The sequence below is a fragment of the Cercospora beticola genome, chromosome 9 (genome assembly GCF_033473495.1).
Source record: "Cercospora beticola chromosome 9, complete sequence".
Classification (NCBI taxonomy): domain Eukaryota; kingdom Fungi; phylum Ascomycota; class Dothideomycetes; order Mycosphaerellales; family Mycosphaerellaceae; genus Cercospora; species Cercospora beticola.
Genome location: NC_088943.1, coordinates 1,108,537 through 1,121,142, shown reverse-complemented (window position 1 = coordinate 1,121,142; position 12,606 = coordinate 1,108,537). Strand labels below are relative to the sequence as shown.

Below are 12,606 nucleotides of genomic sequence, written 5' to 3'. Positions count from 1 at the left end.
ACGCTCTTCCCACGATCTAAGCTTCCATTGTTCGAACGATCATCCCCGAACATCTTACACGATGCTCTTGTCTTTGGCAGTCGCCAGCCTGGTGGCGCTGGCTAATGCAGTACCTACTGCTGATACTCTAAAAGTATGCGACTACCTATACAACACCTACCCTCGATACATGGCCTACGATCCACTCAGCATCAATGCTCTGAGAACCGCTGCGAATGCCTCACGATGGATCGACACGAACCGAGTATACTGGAACAACCAAAACTCATACGACTATCGATCAGCATGCACATTCTTCCCTGCCAACGCACAGCAAGTATCGAACCTCGTCAAGAAGCTGAATGAGTTCCCATCTGTCAAGTTCGCCATCAAAGGCGGAGGACACAACCCTGCTCCTGGGTTCTCTTCCACAGATGAAGGAATTCTGATGGCTTTCGAAGTCAACCTTGGGTCTGCTACCCGCACAGAGGACGGAAACCACTTCATCGTTGGTCCGGGTGGAAGATGGGGTGATATCTACAAGATTACCGGACAAACGAATCAGATCGTCGTCGGTGGTCGACTGGCACATATCGGTGTTGGTGGCTTCGCCCTGGGCGGAGGTCTATCTTACTACTCTGCTCAATACGTGAGTGCTTGGTTCACCATACTTTTAGACCCAACTAACATCTACCTAGGGTCTCACCTGCGACAACGTCGACCAATGGGAAGTCGTACTGGCAGACGGCACAGCAGTCAATGCAACACGAACAGAGAACACCGAGCTCTGGTGGGCCCTCCGAGGCGGCGGAAACCAGTTCGGCATCGTAACTCGCATGTGGATGCAAGCCCATCCCGAAGGCGTCAACGGACAAGTCTGGGGAGGTCTCCGCGCCTACACCCCCGACAAACGTGAAGCCCTCTTCCGCGCTGTCACAAGATTCATCCGCGACTACCCCGACGCCAAAGCCGCCGTCATCCCCGTCTTCCAATTCGGCCTCCCACTCAATCTCCTCAACGCCATCACCGGCCCCATAATGTTCATGTTCTACGATGGCCCTACACCACCACCAGGCCTGTTCGACGAATTCGACGCCATCCCTTCCCTATTCTCCGAAACCGGCACAAAACGCTACGCAGAAGTCGCAGAATCAGCAGGAGGTGCTGCGATCGTCGGCTTTGGGAACTCTTTCCGTGTCATCACATACCCCAATCTCCCAGAAGACCAACAAGTCGAATTCTTCTCCCACTACTACGATGCAACCTACAACAAAACCTTCATCGACGGCCTCGAATCCGGTCTCGACATCCAAATCACAGGTTTCGATCCCCAACCCGTCTCCGTCCGCATCGCGGAAGCTTCGCAACGACAAGGCGGTAACGCTTTAGACCTCCGTCCAGAATACGGCGATCGGATCTGGTTCGAAAACAATTTCCTCTGGGCGAATCCTCTCTGTCAAGACCGTTGTCCAAAGTACTCTGAGGAGCTTTCGGAGTCTCTGTTGGCGTATCATAAGGAGAATTATGCTGGTATCGCTCCGACGAATTATCAGTCCGGTGATGTGGAGACTGTTAGTTATAGTCCGCTGTTTATGAATGATGCGGCGCCGAATCAGGATGTGTATTCGAGTTATGGAGCGGAGAGTTTGGCGAGGCTGCAGGCGGCTAAGCGACAGTATGATCCGAATGGGTTCTTTACGAATAGGCAGGGTGGGTTTAAGTTGCCTGCGTAGAGACCTTAAAAAACATAAGATAATGAAGATATGTATTGATGACCTGTATCTGTTCAAAACGAACGTGAACTCTCGTTCCTTTATCGGTCTCTGATTTGCGTTGGATTGTTGTGACTTTCGAGTCATCTTTTGTGCTGCATGCATCGAGTCAAAACCTGTGAAGCCCATCGTTTAGATCCCAGAATCTTCCTGCTCGAACTTCAAATTCATCCTCTCCCAACCAGCACATGTATCGCGTGTAGCGTCAAGGGAGCCAATGCTTCCCACAATTTCGTCTTGGCGCTCGATGATGTTGAGTGCAAGACCACTCGAAGCATGCCATGCAATGTGGCAGTGTCTGCGGGCGAGATCAGTCTCATTCCAGTACCAGCGGTAACATGTTACTTACACGAGCCAGATTCCAGGATTATCAAGCTTAAAAGCCAAAGCAAGATAGCCACCAGCATAAAGCAACGCTGTATCGCGACGAGTAGGATTATCGGTATTCATCGCTGGGACAGTCCCGTCCCACTGTCGATCGATTTGAGCGAGGATGACGAAGTCGTGGCCGTGGCTGTGTGGCTGTTATTGACTTGAAAAGTCCTTTCGTCAGATGTCACTTACAGATGAATGGGGTGCGCAGCAGGCACTCCTCTCTTTCCCGGTATGTTGAGAACATTTCCAGCTGTGATGACAAGATAGACGAATCCGTCGTTCCAAGCATGATTCGTGTAATTGACCGCAGCGACATTAGGATCCGCGAAGAAACTCGCATCGTTGACGTTCAAAATGCTGGGGTCAGAATAATTGAGAAACAAGGGTTTCTCGGAAAGCTCCCATCTGAATGCACCATGATTTGTGACGTTGTCGAAAGCAGCATCAAAGGTGTAATTGTCTCGATTATTGCGCAGGTCGGCAGCGTTCCATCGCACGACAGGCCGCAGCTTGTCGACCGGTTCGTCTTGGCAGGCTTCTCGATCGTTGCCAGAAATGGTCTCTGGGTTGCCGGATCTGTTTGGAGAGTATTGAATAATCCCTGTCTCTTCGTTATCTTGAGCGACGGTGCCGCAGCCAGAAGCAATTCGAGTTCGGATCCAGTAATTACAACTCCTCACATCTTGCACGCAGAGTCTTGACTTCTTCTTCGGTTTGGCCGTGACTATGACTTGATATCGTTGTCCAATAGCAACAAAGACTGAGTCGGTGGTGTAAGGGACGATAGGGACCAAATCGGCTTGGATAACCTGGAGATCATGATCATCGATGGCGAAGATGAACATGGACTCCGAGGAGGCATTAATCAGTTGGAGCAAGTACCGCTTGCCTTCTTCGAAAGTTTTGTTGAATCTGCCGCCACCTTGGATAGTTTTCACTCCATTGACAGTCTTGAAGCATCCTGGATCGGGAGTACAACAGAATTCCGGATTCTCGCCCTCATTGATATTGCAGGTCGCCCGGTTGCAACCGACACAGCATTTCGGGTCCAAGCTGGAGCATTTGAACTGGTTGACGCCTCCAAGGAGCAGACTATCTGCGATTGGTATAGCTTGGGCAAGCTCTTGCTTGAACGCGACGGAAGTGTTCTCGTGAACCCAGTCTTGCATCATGACCGGCGTGAAGGTTTCGTCCCAATCATCGCTGCTTGGTCCGTAGATGGTGAGTGGTCCAGCAACGCCGTCGGAGTACTGAGTCTGATAGTGGCTGTGGTACCACGTATGTCCATACTGCTGAGCGTGGAAACGGTACGTGTATGTTTCGTTGTAGGCAATCGGGCACTGAGTTACACCATTGACACCGTCTTGCTGATTCTATTGACATCTTAGCATGAAGTCCATAGCTGGGACTTGACACTCACTGTATGCAATTGGCGAATGCCATGCCAGTGAATCGTCGTGCCTAGGTTTGGGATCTTGTTCGTAACGTGGACAACAAAGGTGTCACCCCAACAGCCTTCAAGATGAGGTCCTGGATATGTGCCATTGAACACTTGGCCGAGGCTTTTCAAGTACCCATCAGGAGCGATTGGCTGGAGATCGACATCGAGCCAGTACTACACACAGTCAGCACATCGGCTACGACATTCCTTGAGTTGGACGGGATCTTCAACACACTTCCCGAATGACTCCAGTCGGCGTAAAGTTATCACCTGGAGTGTCGTACTCAGTATGAATGTCGTAGGTGATGTTCTTCGCATCGCTAGATCTAAGCCAGCAGTCCCGGCCTTTAGCACTATTGCATGATCGATAGCCATTCATTCGAGGATAGTTGCAAACGAAGTTAGTTCCAGCGACCTTGAACGATGGCCCTGCCAGTGGGGCGAGCTCATTGTTGTCGTGTGCATTCTGAGGAACAACAAAAGGCTGCTGCGAAGTGTAGCTACTCGAATCGAGAAGAGGCGAGTATGTTGCGATTTTGAGAAGTACTTCCCAGCAGTACTCGAAGAACATGGCAACCAGTGCGTCACTGAAAAGCAGTCTGAGCAAAATTGAGCGTGATTGAGGGAGATGCAGAAATGCTTATTTCATCCAGGGTCGAGGCTTCAGATATGCATCTCGATACCTCAACACCTACCGTGCCGCTCTTCCTCTGCTCTTCCCTGACGCTGAATTCTCCAATCCGCCATGATGCGCAGGAGATGCACTCGTACGGAGTCCTCGGCCAGTGAGGAGTCAGAAGTGCCACGCTTCCCACGCTCAGAGGATTTACGATATATGAGCGTGCAGGCGGTACATCTTGATAAGGTCCACATAGTAAGCACGAGAATGCACTCTTTGGGTGTAGCCGAGCTGAAAAGCTTCCGGTCTGCGCAGCAGATGTCGATGTAAGCGGCGTGACATACTGGGATTACCCCATTGCGATAATACAAGAGCCGAATTCGCAACGCGAAGCCGCTCCTCATGCGGGCAGACATGTCAGCCTACGTAAATACTTTATTGGTGGTTGTCAAATTCCCATCTTGAGAGGTAAGGCTTCCGGCTCCGGCGTTCAACAAAAAAGCTGTCGACGTTTCCGCAGCGTACGATTTGTATGCTCTTGAGATGGTCCTCGAATCCGAATGCGTACCGGTATGCATGGCATCTCCATCTTATGCTCTGTAAACGAGCTGAAGCTTTTGCTTGTCCCCAGCGATCGACTGTGCAGGCTTACGACGCAACTTGTCGGCATTGAGGCTGAGAGCTGAACAGCTGAGCCGTGAGATTGTCACACGACATGTCAGCAATCGAAAGCAACTCCGGTTGCGATGCGCTCGAGTCCGTGTTGGAATAAATCACATTCTTGGAGGTTGTAGAGGTGATGTGCGAGTCGGGGAGAGGACAAGAGAAGCAGAACAGAGCAAGAAGGGAGAAATGAGCGGGCGCGGGCGTCGGACCTCCGCCGTCCCGTGCAAGCTGTCAACGAATCAATGCTTACGGTTCCAGCCGGAGCTAGCTCATGTCTGGTTACACAGAACGGGCACGGACGCTGCTGCACTGCTGACCTCCGCCTCGGACCTGACCTGAACTTGCATTCCCCACTGCTCTCCGCTCTCCCGCAACACAAGATTGCCCATCCATGAAGCTTCTCTAGGCGTTTCCAAGATACTTGGTTTGATAGCATAAGCTCGCTTTCGAACGCTCCGCTCCGTACAATCGGCTGCGACGAAATTCAGTGTCTGCGTGACCACTGCAATCGATCTCGGGTTGGAGCAAACTTGCCGCCAAGCAATCGTGCAAGAAATGACGAAGAGGAACGTTCCCTCCCGCGGTCAATGGGAACTGATTGAAAAATCTATTGTTTCCACTCAGCCATTCAATGCAATCCGAAATATCTAAGATCAGCCTCAACAACTCGTCCCATAACACGTCCGATCATAGAACGTTGCATCCGACGGCGCAGTAGTGCTCGTTCCTTTCAAGCTCATCTGCACAGACGAGAGCGAGTACCGTGTGCACAGATTCGTGCTGGGACTCCAGCTAAAGCTCATGCAAGTGGCTTGCGGTATGCAATAATCAGCGCACTGCTGAAGAGATTTCCACATTCCTTTGGTGGGTTTGCCGACGAGGAAGTTGCTGTAGGCGGTGCCGGTCTTCTTACCGCATATGAAGGCTGGGTTGGGGTTGGACTTCAGGACTGCTTTGCCGGATGTGCAAGTTGGCGCGTTGGAAGTTGTCAACGAGGCTTTCTTGGTAGTGGTTGTTGACCGTTTGGTTGTTACTGCTGCAACTTTCTTGGTTGTGGTGGCGGCTTTCTTCGTCGTTGCTCCGGCCTTTTTGGTAGTAGCTTTCTTGGTTGTTTGAGCAGCTTTCTTCGTTGTGGTCACCACCTTCGTCGTGGTTGTGATCTTCTTTGTAGTAGTAGTCATCGTTGTAGTCCTCTTTGTCGTATTGCTCGCGGCTTTGGTTGTGGTAGCAGCGACCCCCTTGCCTCCTGCACTGGTCGTTGTTGATTGAGCGAGATCGTCGTCGTCGATCTCTCCTACACCGCTGTCCCCGTCATCGCCAATTTCGCTGTCTCCGCCAGACATACCATTGCCTTCGGAGTCATTCATGCCGTTGCCAGTCATGCCGCTGTCCGCCCCAGAGCCTTCTGGGTCACCATCTGCAATACTGTTGTCTGTACCAGTCTTGACATACCCAATGCAGCCTTCTGCAATTGGCGCACTCTTGTAAGGATCCACGAGCGGGGTCTCATAATTGTCGAAACCTGTAGCTGTAAGACGGAAGTCGATGTCATTCTGGAAGAAGACGTTCCACGCGATACCATAGCATCCTCCATTGATATCATGCTCGATTGTGCCGTTGTCGAGCACCGAAGCAGAGATCTCAAACGTTCCTTCGAAATTGATAGATGGTGTGTCCACAATGCCAGCCTACAGAAGAAGTTAGCCATTCAGCCAGTTGGTCAAGTATAATGTTGCAATCGCTCTCAGCTTACCGTGGCCTCAAAGGCATACCCTCCAATGAGCTTCAAACCGATGCCCAATTCGACCGGCAAGCCCAGGCCTGCTGTGATCTCAAGCTCGCCTTGCGCCTCTGCTTTGTGAAGAAAATTAGGCGCCAAACCAGTGGCACTACTATCACTTGGATTCTTGAGATCGAGTGTAATGTCGATGTTCGGCCATTCAGCACCAGCGCCGACCAAGAGCTGGCCGCTGGCTTCGACTCCAAAAGAGGCTTGCAATTGTACGCCGATGAAAGGTCCAACAGTTGCTAAGCCCTCAATACCCCACTCGACAAGATAGAATTTCTTCTGATCCGAAGTCCATTTGTTCTCGTAGGTGACAAACGCATTGAGGCCCAGATATAGTCCTGTCGAAGTAATTAGGAATGGTCACGGCTCCACTTTGAATCACTTACCAAGCTCCATGTGTCCATTTAGACCAATCTTTGCTTCCACAACAGTAAAGTATGAAGTTCGTATAAAGCCCCACGCCGTAAGTGAGCCGCCAAAGCCACATTCAACGCAGTATAGCCCGACGCCATAATCAAAATTCTTTTCTGACTCGCCGCGTGTCATGAGCGACGTCTCGTTTGATCGTTTGTGATGGCCTGTCGCGCTGGCAACTTCTCCCTTCTTGTACGAGTCGTCAGGCTTTGCACCGTTCTCGCTCTTGCTCCACGAGAAAAGCTTTGCGGCATTATCCCAGGGCGCGTTCTCATCGGTGCCTAGATACTCGTCGTTGTTGAGATACTTGCTCCACTCGATGGTGCTCGAGACAGGGCCCCAATCAATGCGCCTCTGTAGTCCATGCGGTATAAACAACTACACATGTCACCAAGATTAGTGGTAGTCCGCTAGTCGGTCGTGACGGAACAACTTACTGCTCTCTTCGTGAGTGAACGTCTCAAATTGTGAGTGCCAATGTCGCCCCACTGAAGGACCATAGAGATCGTCACATCTGTAATGTTGACAGCTGGTATTCCTGGAGCTGTGAATGAGAGACCAGGATCCGCGAACGATAGCGAAGTAGCGTGAAAGTAGACATTGGCATTGTCTGGGCCACAAGTGTCCGCAGCGGTGATGAAAACGAGGTCGCTGTGCGTGGGCCCTGGAGTCACGATACGTGATCAGTCTTATGACACTGCCCGTTGTGAGAAGAATGTGAACTTACACTTCTTCTTAGCATAGCTGTATGCCTGGCTGGTCAGAGTACCCGTGAGTACGCCATTTGAGCATGAAACACCAGACACGTAGGCAGAGTGATCCAAAGTGATTGCTGGCCATCTGTGACGAAGGTTACAACTGTCAGCCATAGTGCATCAATCATGGGTGGTAGTCCCTATACACAATGCTTACTTGAACCCCAGATCAGCGGTCGCGAGAAGAGCTCCATCGCGCTTCATGACACGCTTCTGCGTAGATCCAGGGGTGGAATCGGCGCCAGCCCCTGCCCATGCTAACGAAACCGACGTAGTGGGGGCTAGATTGAGCAGCACGGAATCATCGACTTGTGGAGGAATGACGGGTTCGAGAAAAGTTGTCCCGTTTGACGTATTGCTACCAGCTGTCGAGGAGGTCCCGTTGGAGTTTGTTGTGTCGCGCTCATATCTATCACGGTGGTAGAATTGCGCATTGCTTGAAGCCTGAGGTGCGGCGGATGAAGTGGTGCAAAGTAGAAGTATAGCCGCCGCAAGAGTGATTCGCTGGAGAGAGAACGCCATGAATGCAGCGTGTCAAGCGCTGGGGAAGTAACAACGACAACTCACTCAATGACATTGATCAAAGTAGCAACAAGAGATGAACAGCCTGGAGGAAAGCGACGTGGCATGGAAGAACATAGTCTGAGCGGGCGTCGGTCTGGAGTCCAGGGGGACTTTATCCCGAACTTGTGCTGTACGGAGTAAGTCATGGCACAACTGCTGTATCGATGGCTCTTCTCAGTATCTGACCGGTTGTGGCTGGGCCAGATCAGTTGGAAAGGGCAATGATGGTGAGCCAGCGTCTCGACTCTCTGCGATCATTGCGGTGAGAAACGCCTCATCAAGACGGAGTCGCCATGGTCGTCAACGTCTAGGCCCAACCAGTACGTCGCATGAGTATACGTACGAGTCCAGCAGGTCTGGTGTACACGCCCTCGCTACCAGTCATACCGCCTTGGGTAGTCGGGTCCGAATATAATGCCGGGGACGAGCTGCATCCGTATAGTGCATCGCGTACTCCGTGCTAATAGTTGAGTTGTATTACAGGCGTAGACGCCGTGGCCGGAAGGTTCATATGTTGCTAGTCTGATCTCCAGCGTCCCAGTTAAGCGACAGCATGTACCATTCGTCAGGACTTGGACCACGCACGTGGGCTCACATGGCTGAAGCGTGCATTGCCGGCAGTGCGCGAATCGTACGCGACCGAGGGCGGCTTGCTTCTCTAGGGTCAGTCCCCAGCCAAGGGATTGTGGGCTATACTCAGGGCATGCACGTTTGGTCTAGTTTCTGCCTTCTGGAGATGGCTAAGATGGCCGGCCGTCGAATTCGAGGCAGCTCACAGCCTTGCAAGAGCTGGACAGGCGCCAGAGAGGATGCCGCGGGACCGGGAGGGCCACGCATCTGGCCGCTGGGAGAAGAAGACTTGAGGGCGCGAACAGTCAGTGTGGCTTGTCGACAACGTGGTGAACACGAGATGGCGTTCGGGGCGTTCATGAACAAGCTTCCGACAAGACTCACAAGAGCCACGCTTCTGCAGCGAAGCTTCTCCCGAAATTGCTTGGCGTTCAGCCAAGCGCCACTTCGACAGCCCAATGCGGACTCCTGGCTTGCGCGCGCGTCCAGAAACGCTTGCAATGCCACGTGCCGGGTGAAGACTGCGGAGATGCAGTTGAAAGTCTGAACTTAGCCTCACCACGCCTGGTTTCAACCGGCCCAACAACGACGACGCTGCCGGCAAGAACTGCCTTCATGTCCAAGTCAATTTCCACCTCGTGAGCGGATTGTGAGCGGTCGCATCTCTCAGGTGCCCACCCAGAGAGGATGACGCGGCACCGAAAGGGGAAATGTTGTCTATGGCCATTTCAAAGCAAACGAGCGAGAAGCAAGACCAAGTTGAACGCAGTACGGCGAGAACGGCAGCGCCTGTTCGCCTACAATTGGGGTGATTGGCAGCCTGGACCTGCAGAAAGTCGGCAGCAGCAGCATCGCCAACTGGTCGTGTGTGTTGTGTGGACACAGTCAAGCCTCGTCAAGCAATCAGATCATGCTTAGCCGATGAGCTTGTCAGCTTTTGGCCTGGACGGCCGGAGTCGCCGTTGGCTTTCCCCTGTCTGCACTACACATGGGAGCGAGAAGCGTTTCGAGCCTGCCGCTGGTAAGGCTGAAGCCTCAATCCCCTTTGGGGTCCGGCCGTAGGCTGCTATTGCCCCATTGGTGATAGTCGCAGCTTCGTATGGCTTGCTCCGATATGCTCGCTACACACCGCGACCACGACTGCTACTCAGCGCCTCCGGCCATGCTGTGCCTCTGTTGCGTTGCGAACGCCACGATATCAAACTTCAATCGATAGAGCTGAGTCTGGAGTCTGGACAAGACATTGGCGGTGCCTGCGATGAAGAAGCGGCTTTCGGATCCGAGGCGGGCAAATTGTCGTCGAGCAGAAAGAGATGTTGTATATATTCACGCACCCTTGGTAAGGGGATCTCATACCTCTCCCATCGCTTCAATCTTGCGCAGAATTTGGTCCAATCACTTGTTTCTCCACACTATGAAGACCTTTTCGCACATCGTCGCGGCCTTATCGCTCTTGTTAGGCTCGGCATTGGGAGACCATGTTGACTGTCGTACAACTCTGGGCACCAAGTCCGTGAAAGTCGTACCGAGGACAACTATTACTTCCACTTCGTCAGCTCGGCCTACACAGGTCCTTGTCGTGCAGTCGACAATTACAAGCTACAAGGGCATCAAGTCTACATCTGTCATCTTGAGCACATCGACGGAAACTGTGACAGATACCACACGTAAGTCTGGTGGTTTTCTCCTCCTTGGTCCAAACACTAACATTGAGTCCCTCCAGCCACCGAGACTGCCACCAGCACTACCGTTTCGTTCGATGTCGCGACGTTCAGTGCCACCATCACAAATACTGTCTCGACTACAACTACTCAAACGGTTCAGTCCACTTCGACCACCATTATTCCCACAGTCGCGGGTTTCCAGCCTATCGACAACACCGTCAACCAGGGACCTCTGCAACGCCGCAAAGTGCAACATCCCCGCGCTCCTGCTGGCGTTGCGCCCAAGAACAAGAAAGCCGGCGTTGCTGCTGCAACCCACCCCCAGAACGTGAAATGTACGTCACAATCAAAGGACTTGAATCGCATTCGCCCATACTAAAATCCTCCCAAGGCACCCGCTACGTCTCAAACACCCACACATTCACAACCTACACGACCCTCACCCCCCTAACCAACACCATGACCTACTTCTCCAAAACCGTCCGCTCGACATCCGTCATCACAGACACCTCAACATCCTTCCCCGCCGAAGTCACAGAAACAGTAACATCCACCTCCGTCTCCGACGTTCAAACAACCACAACCTTCTTCCAAACTTCCACAACCACACTAGGAGCCGTGGCAACCCAAGTCATCAACGGTCCCACCCATTACGACGCCTGCACAAACGCAAATAACTTCTTCGGACCAAATTTCTCCAATGGCGGAACTTCGTACGAAATCGTAAACGCTCAAAACAACGGACCCAACGTCGGAAACACGTATCAGATTGTGAATCTCAATGGGATTAATACTCAAGAAGAATGCTGTTCAAAATGTCAAGCTTCGGCAATTTGTGAGACGTTTTTGTATCGTCCTGGTAAGTTAACCTCCTACCTCACCTCACCACGCCTCCCCTCCTTCCTCTTTCTTAGTAGTACCACCCAACTAACAACTACGTTACAGGCAACGCCGGCTGCTTCCTACTCGCTCACACCGATAATACATGTTCAGCGCAAACCAATCACGCCAATTTCTTCTTGTCCAAGGCTGGGACTGCTACGGGAACGGATGTAAGTATAAAAACAACATGATCCCAAAGATCACTGTGACTACTACGGCTGCTAACGAGGATTCTGTTCATAGGCTTATATCGTTGGCAATGGAAAGTGTGGCTACGCTTATAGCGCGAACAGTGATGGGTCGGTTTTCCAGGCTAGTTAGATTGATGTAAAGATTGTTATTTGTTGCAGATAGAAAGAAGTTTATGAATTGTTTGAGAGAATAGTGTCGTTCGGGTTTTTTTTCTTTAATCTGATTTGTTATCGCTTTCGTCTGATTTGTTATCGCTCGAGCAGTATGTTACGGGTGCGTGCTTGGGACCATTCAATCTATGGCCATTTCCCCCAAGACTTCAGTCCCGGGGGCGATGGTATGTAGTTGGTACCATAGAAGTGTATATGAGGCGCAGCTGTATGCTCGCATGAAGAAAGTCTATTCTGGAAGTAAAGTAGATAGGACTGATGTGAGGCCCGCTGAGCCAACATTCCACAGATTTGGAGTTCTCTACTGACTCTCATTCCAGAGAGATGGTTGGTTCTATTTTTGGTGTCATGGAAATTCAATGCAGCGATGGTACAAGAATACTGAGAAAGCACTCAGCGAAGAGAAATTCGCATGCTAGAAGAAAAAAGCACGACCTAGCGCCAAGGAAGCGAATTCATCACAATGTCTTCCGAAAGTGACACTGTACAGAACGAATCAGCTTGTCTTCTCAGCCTGCCAACGGAGCTGCGATTACAGATATATAACTATATCCTTCCACCACAACGACAACGTTATGAAATCATCGTCAGTCACACTTACCACCTCGCTTTTCCCCCTTCGCCATTCATGCTAATCATCCCGTAGTATCGCAGCCCCTCCCGAACTCACCATGGCCTCCCAAAGGCACCTCCGCATCTACCACTCCTCAGCATCTGCCACCTAATACGGCAAGAAGTGCTCGACGCAGCATGT

At 51.6% G+C, this 12,606-nt stretch overlaps 4 protein-coding genes across 4 annotated transcripts; 2 read left to right on the top strand and 2 right to left on the bottom strand.

Annotated features, from left to right (window-relative positions):
- Positions 1-61: 61 nt before the first annotated feature.
- Positions 62-1,712, top strand: RHO25_012677 (uncharacterized protein; the record flags this gene model as incomplete). The annotated part of the gene is made up of 2 exons (XM_023603975.1): positions 62-628; positions 678-1,712. The coding sequence occupies 2 exons, from the start codon at positions 62-64 to the stop codon at positions 1,710-1,712; spliced, it is 1,602 nt and encodes a 533-aa protein (XP_023450318.1).
- Positions 1,713-1,883: 171 nt separating this feature from the next.
- Positions 1,884-4,138, bottom strand: RHO25_012676 (uncharacterized protein; the record flags this gene model as incomplete). The annotated part of the gene is made up of 5 exons (XM_023603974.1): positions 1,884-2,049; positions 2,101-2,265; positions 2,316-3,499; positions 3,547-3,741; positions 3,803-4,138. The coding sequence occupies 5 exons, from the start codon at positions 4,136-4,138 to the stop codon at positions 1,884-1,886; spliced, it is 2,046 nt and encodes a 681-aa protein (XP_023449851.1).
- Positions 4,139-5,511: 1,373 nt separating this feature from the next.
- Positions 5,512-8,332, bottom strand: RHO25_012675 (uncharacterized protein; the record flags this gene model as incomplete). The annotated part of the gene is made up of 6 exons (XM_023603973.1): positions 5,512-6,540; positions 6,606-6,979; positions 7,028-7,433; positions 7,493-7,719; positions 7,783-7,895; positions 7,968-8,332. 6 exons carry the CDS (start codon positions 8,330-8,332, stop codon positions 5,512-5,514), a joined length of 2,514 nt encoding a protein of 837 aa, XP_023449852.1.
- Positions 8,333-10,358: 2,026 nt separating this feature from the next.
- RHO25_012674 (uncharacterized protein) lies at positions 10,359-11,811 on the top strand (the record flags this gene model as incomplete). The annotated part of the gene is made up of 5 exons (XM_023603972.1): positions 10,359-10,611; positions 10,668-10,943; positions 11,000-11,467; positions 11,554-11,660; positions 11,734-11,811. The coding sequence occupies 5 exons, from the start codon at positions 10,359-10,361 to the stop codon at positions 11,809-11,811; spliced, it is 1,182 nt and encodes a 393-aa protein (XP_023449843.1).
- Between the last annotated feature and the right edge of the window lie 795 nt (positions 11,812-12,606).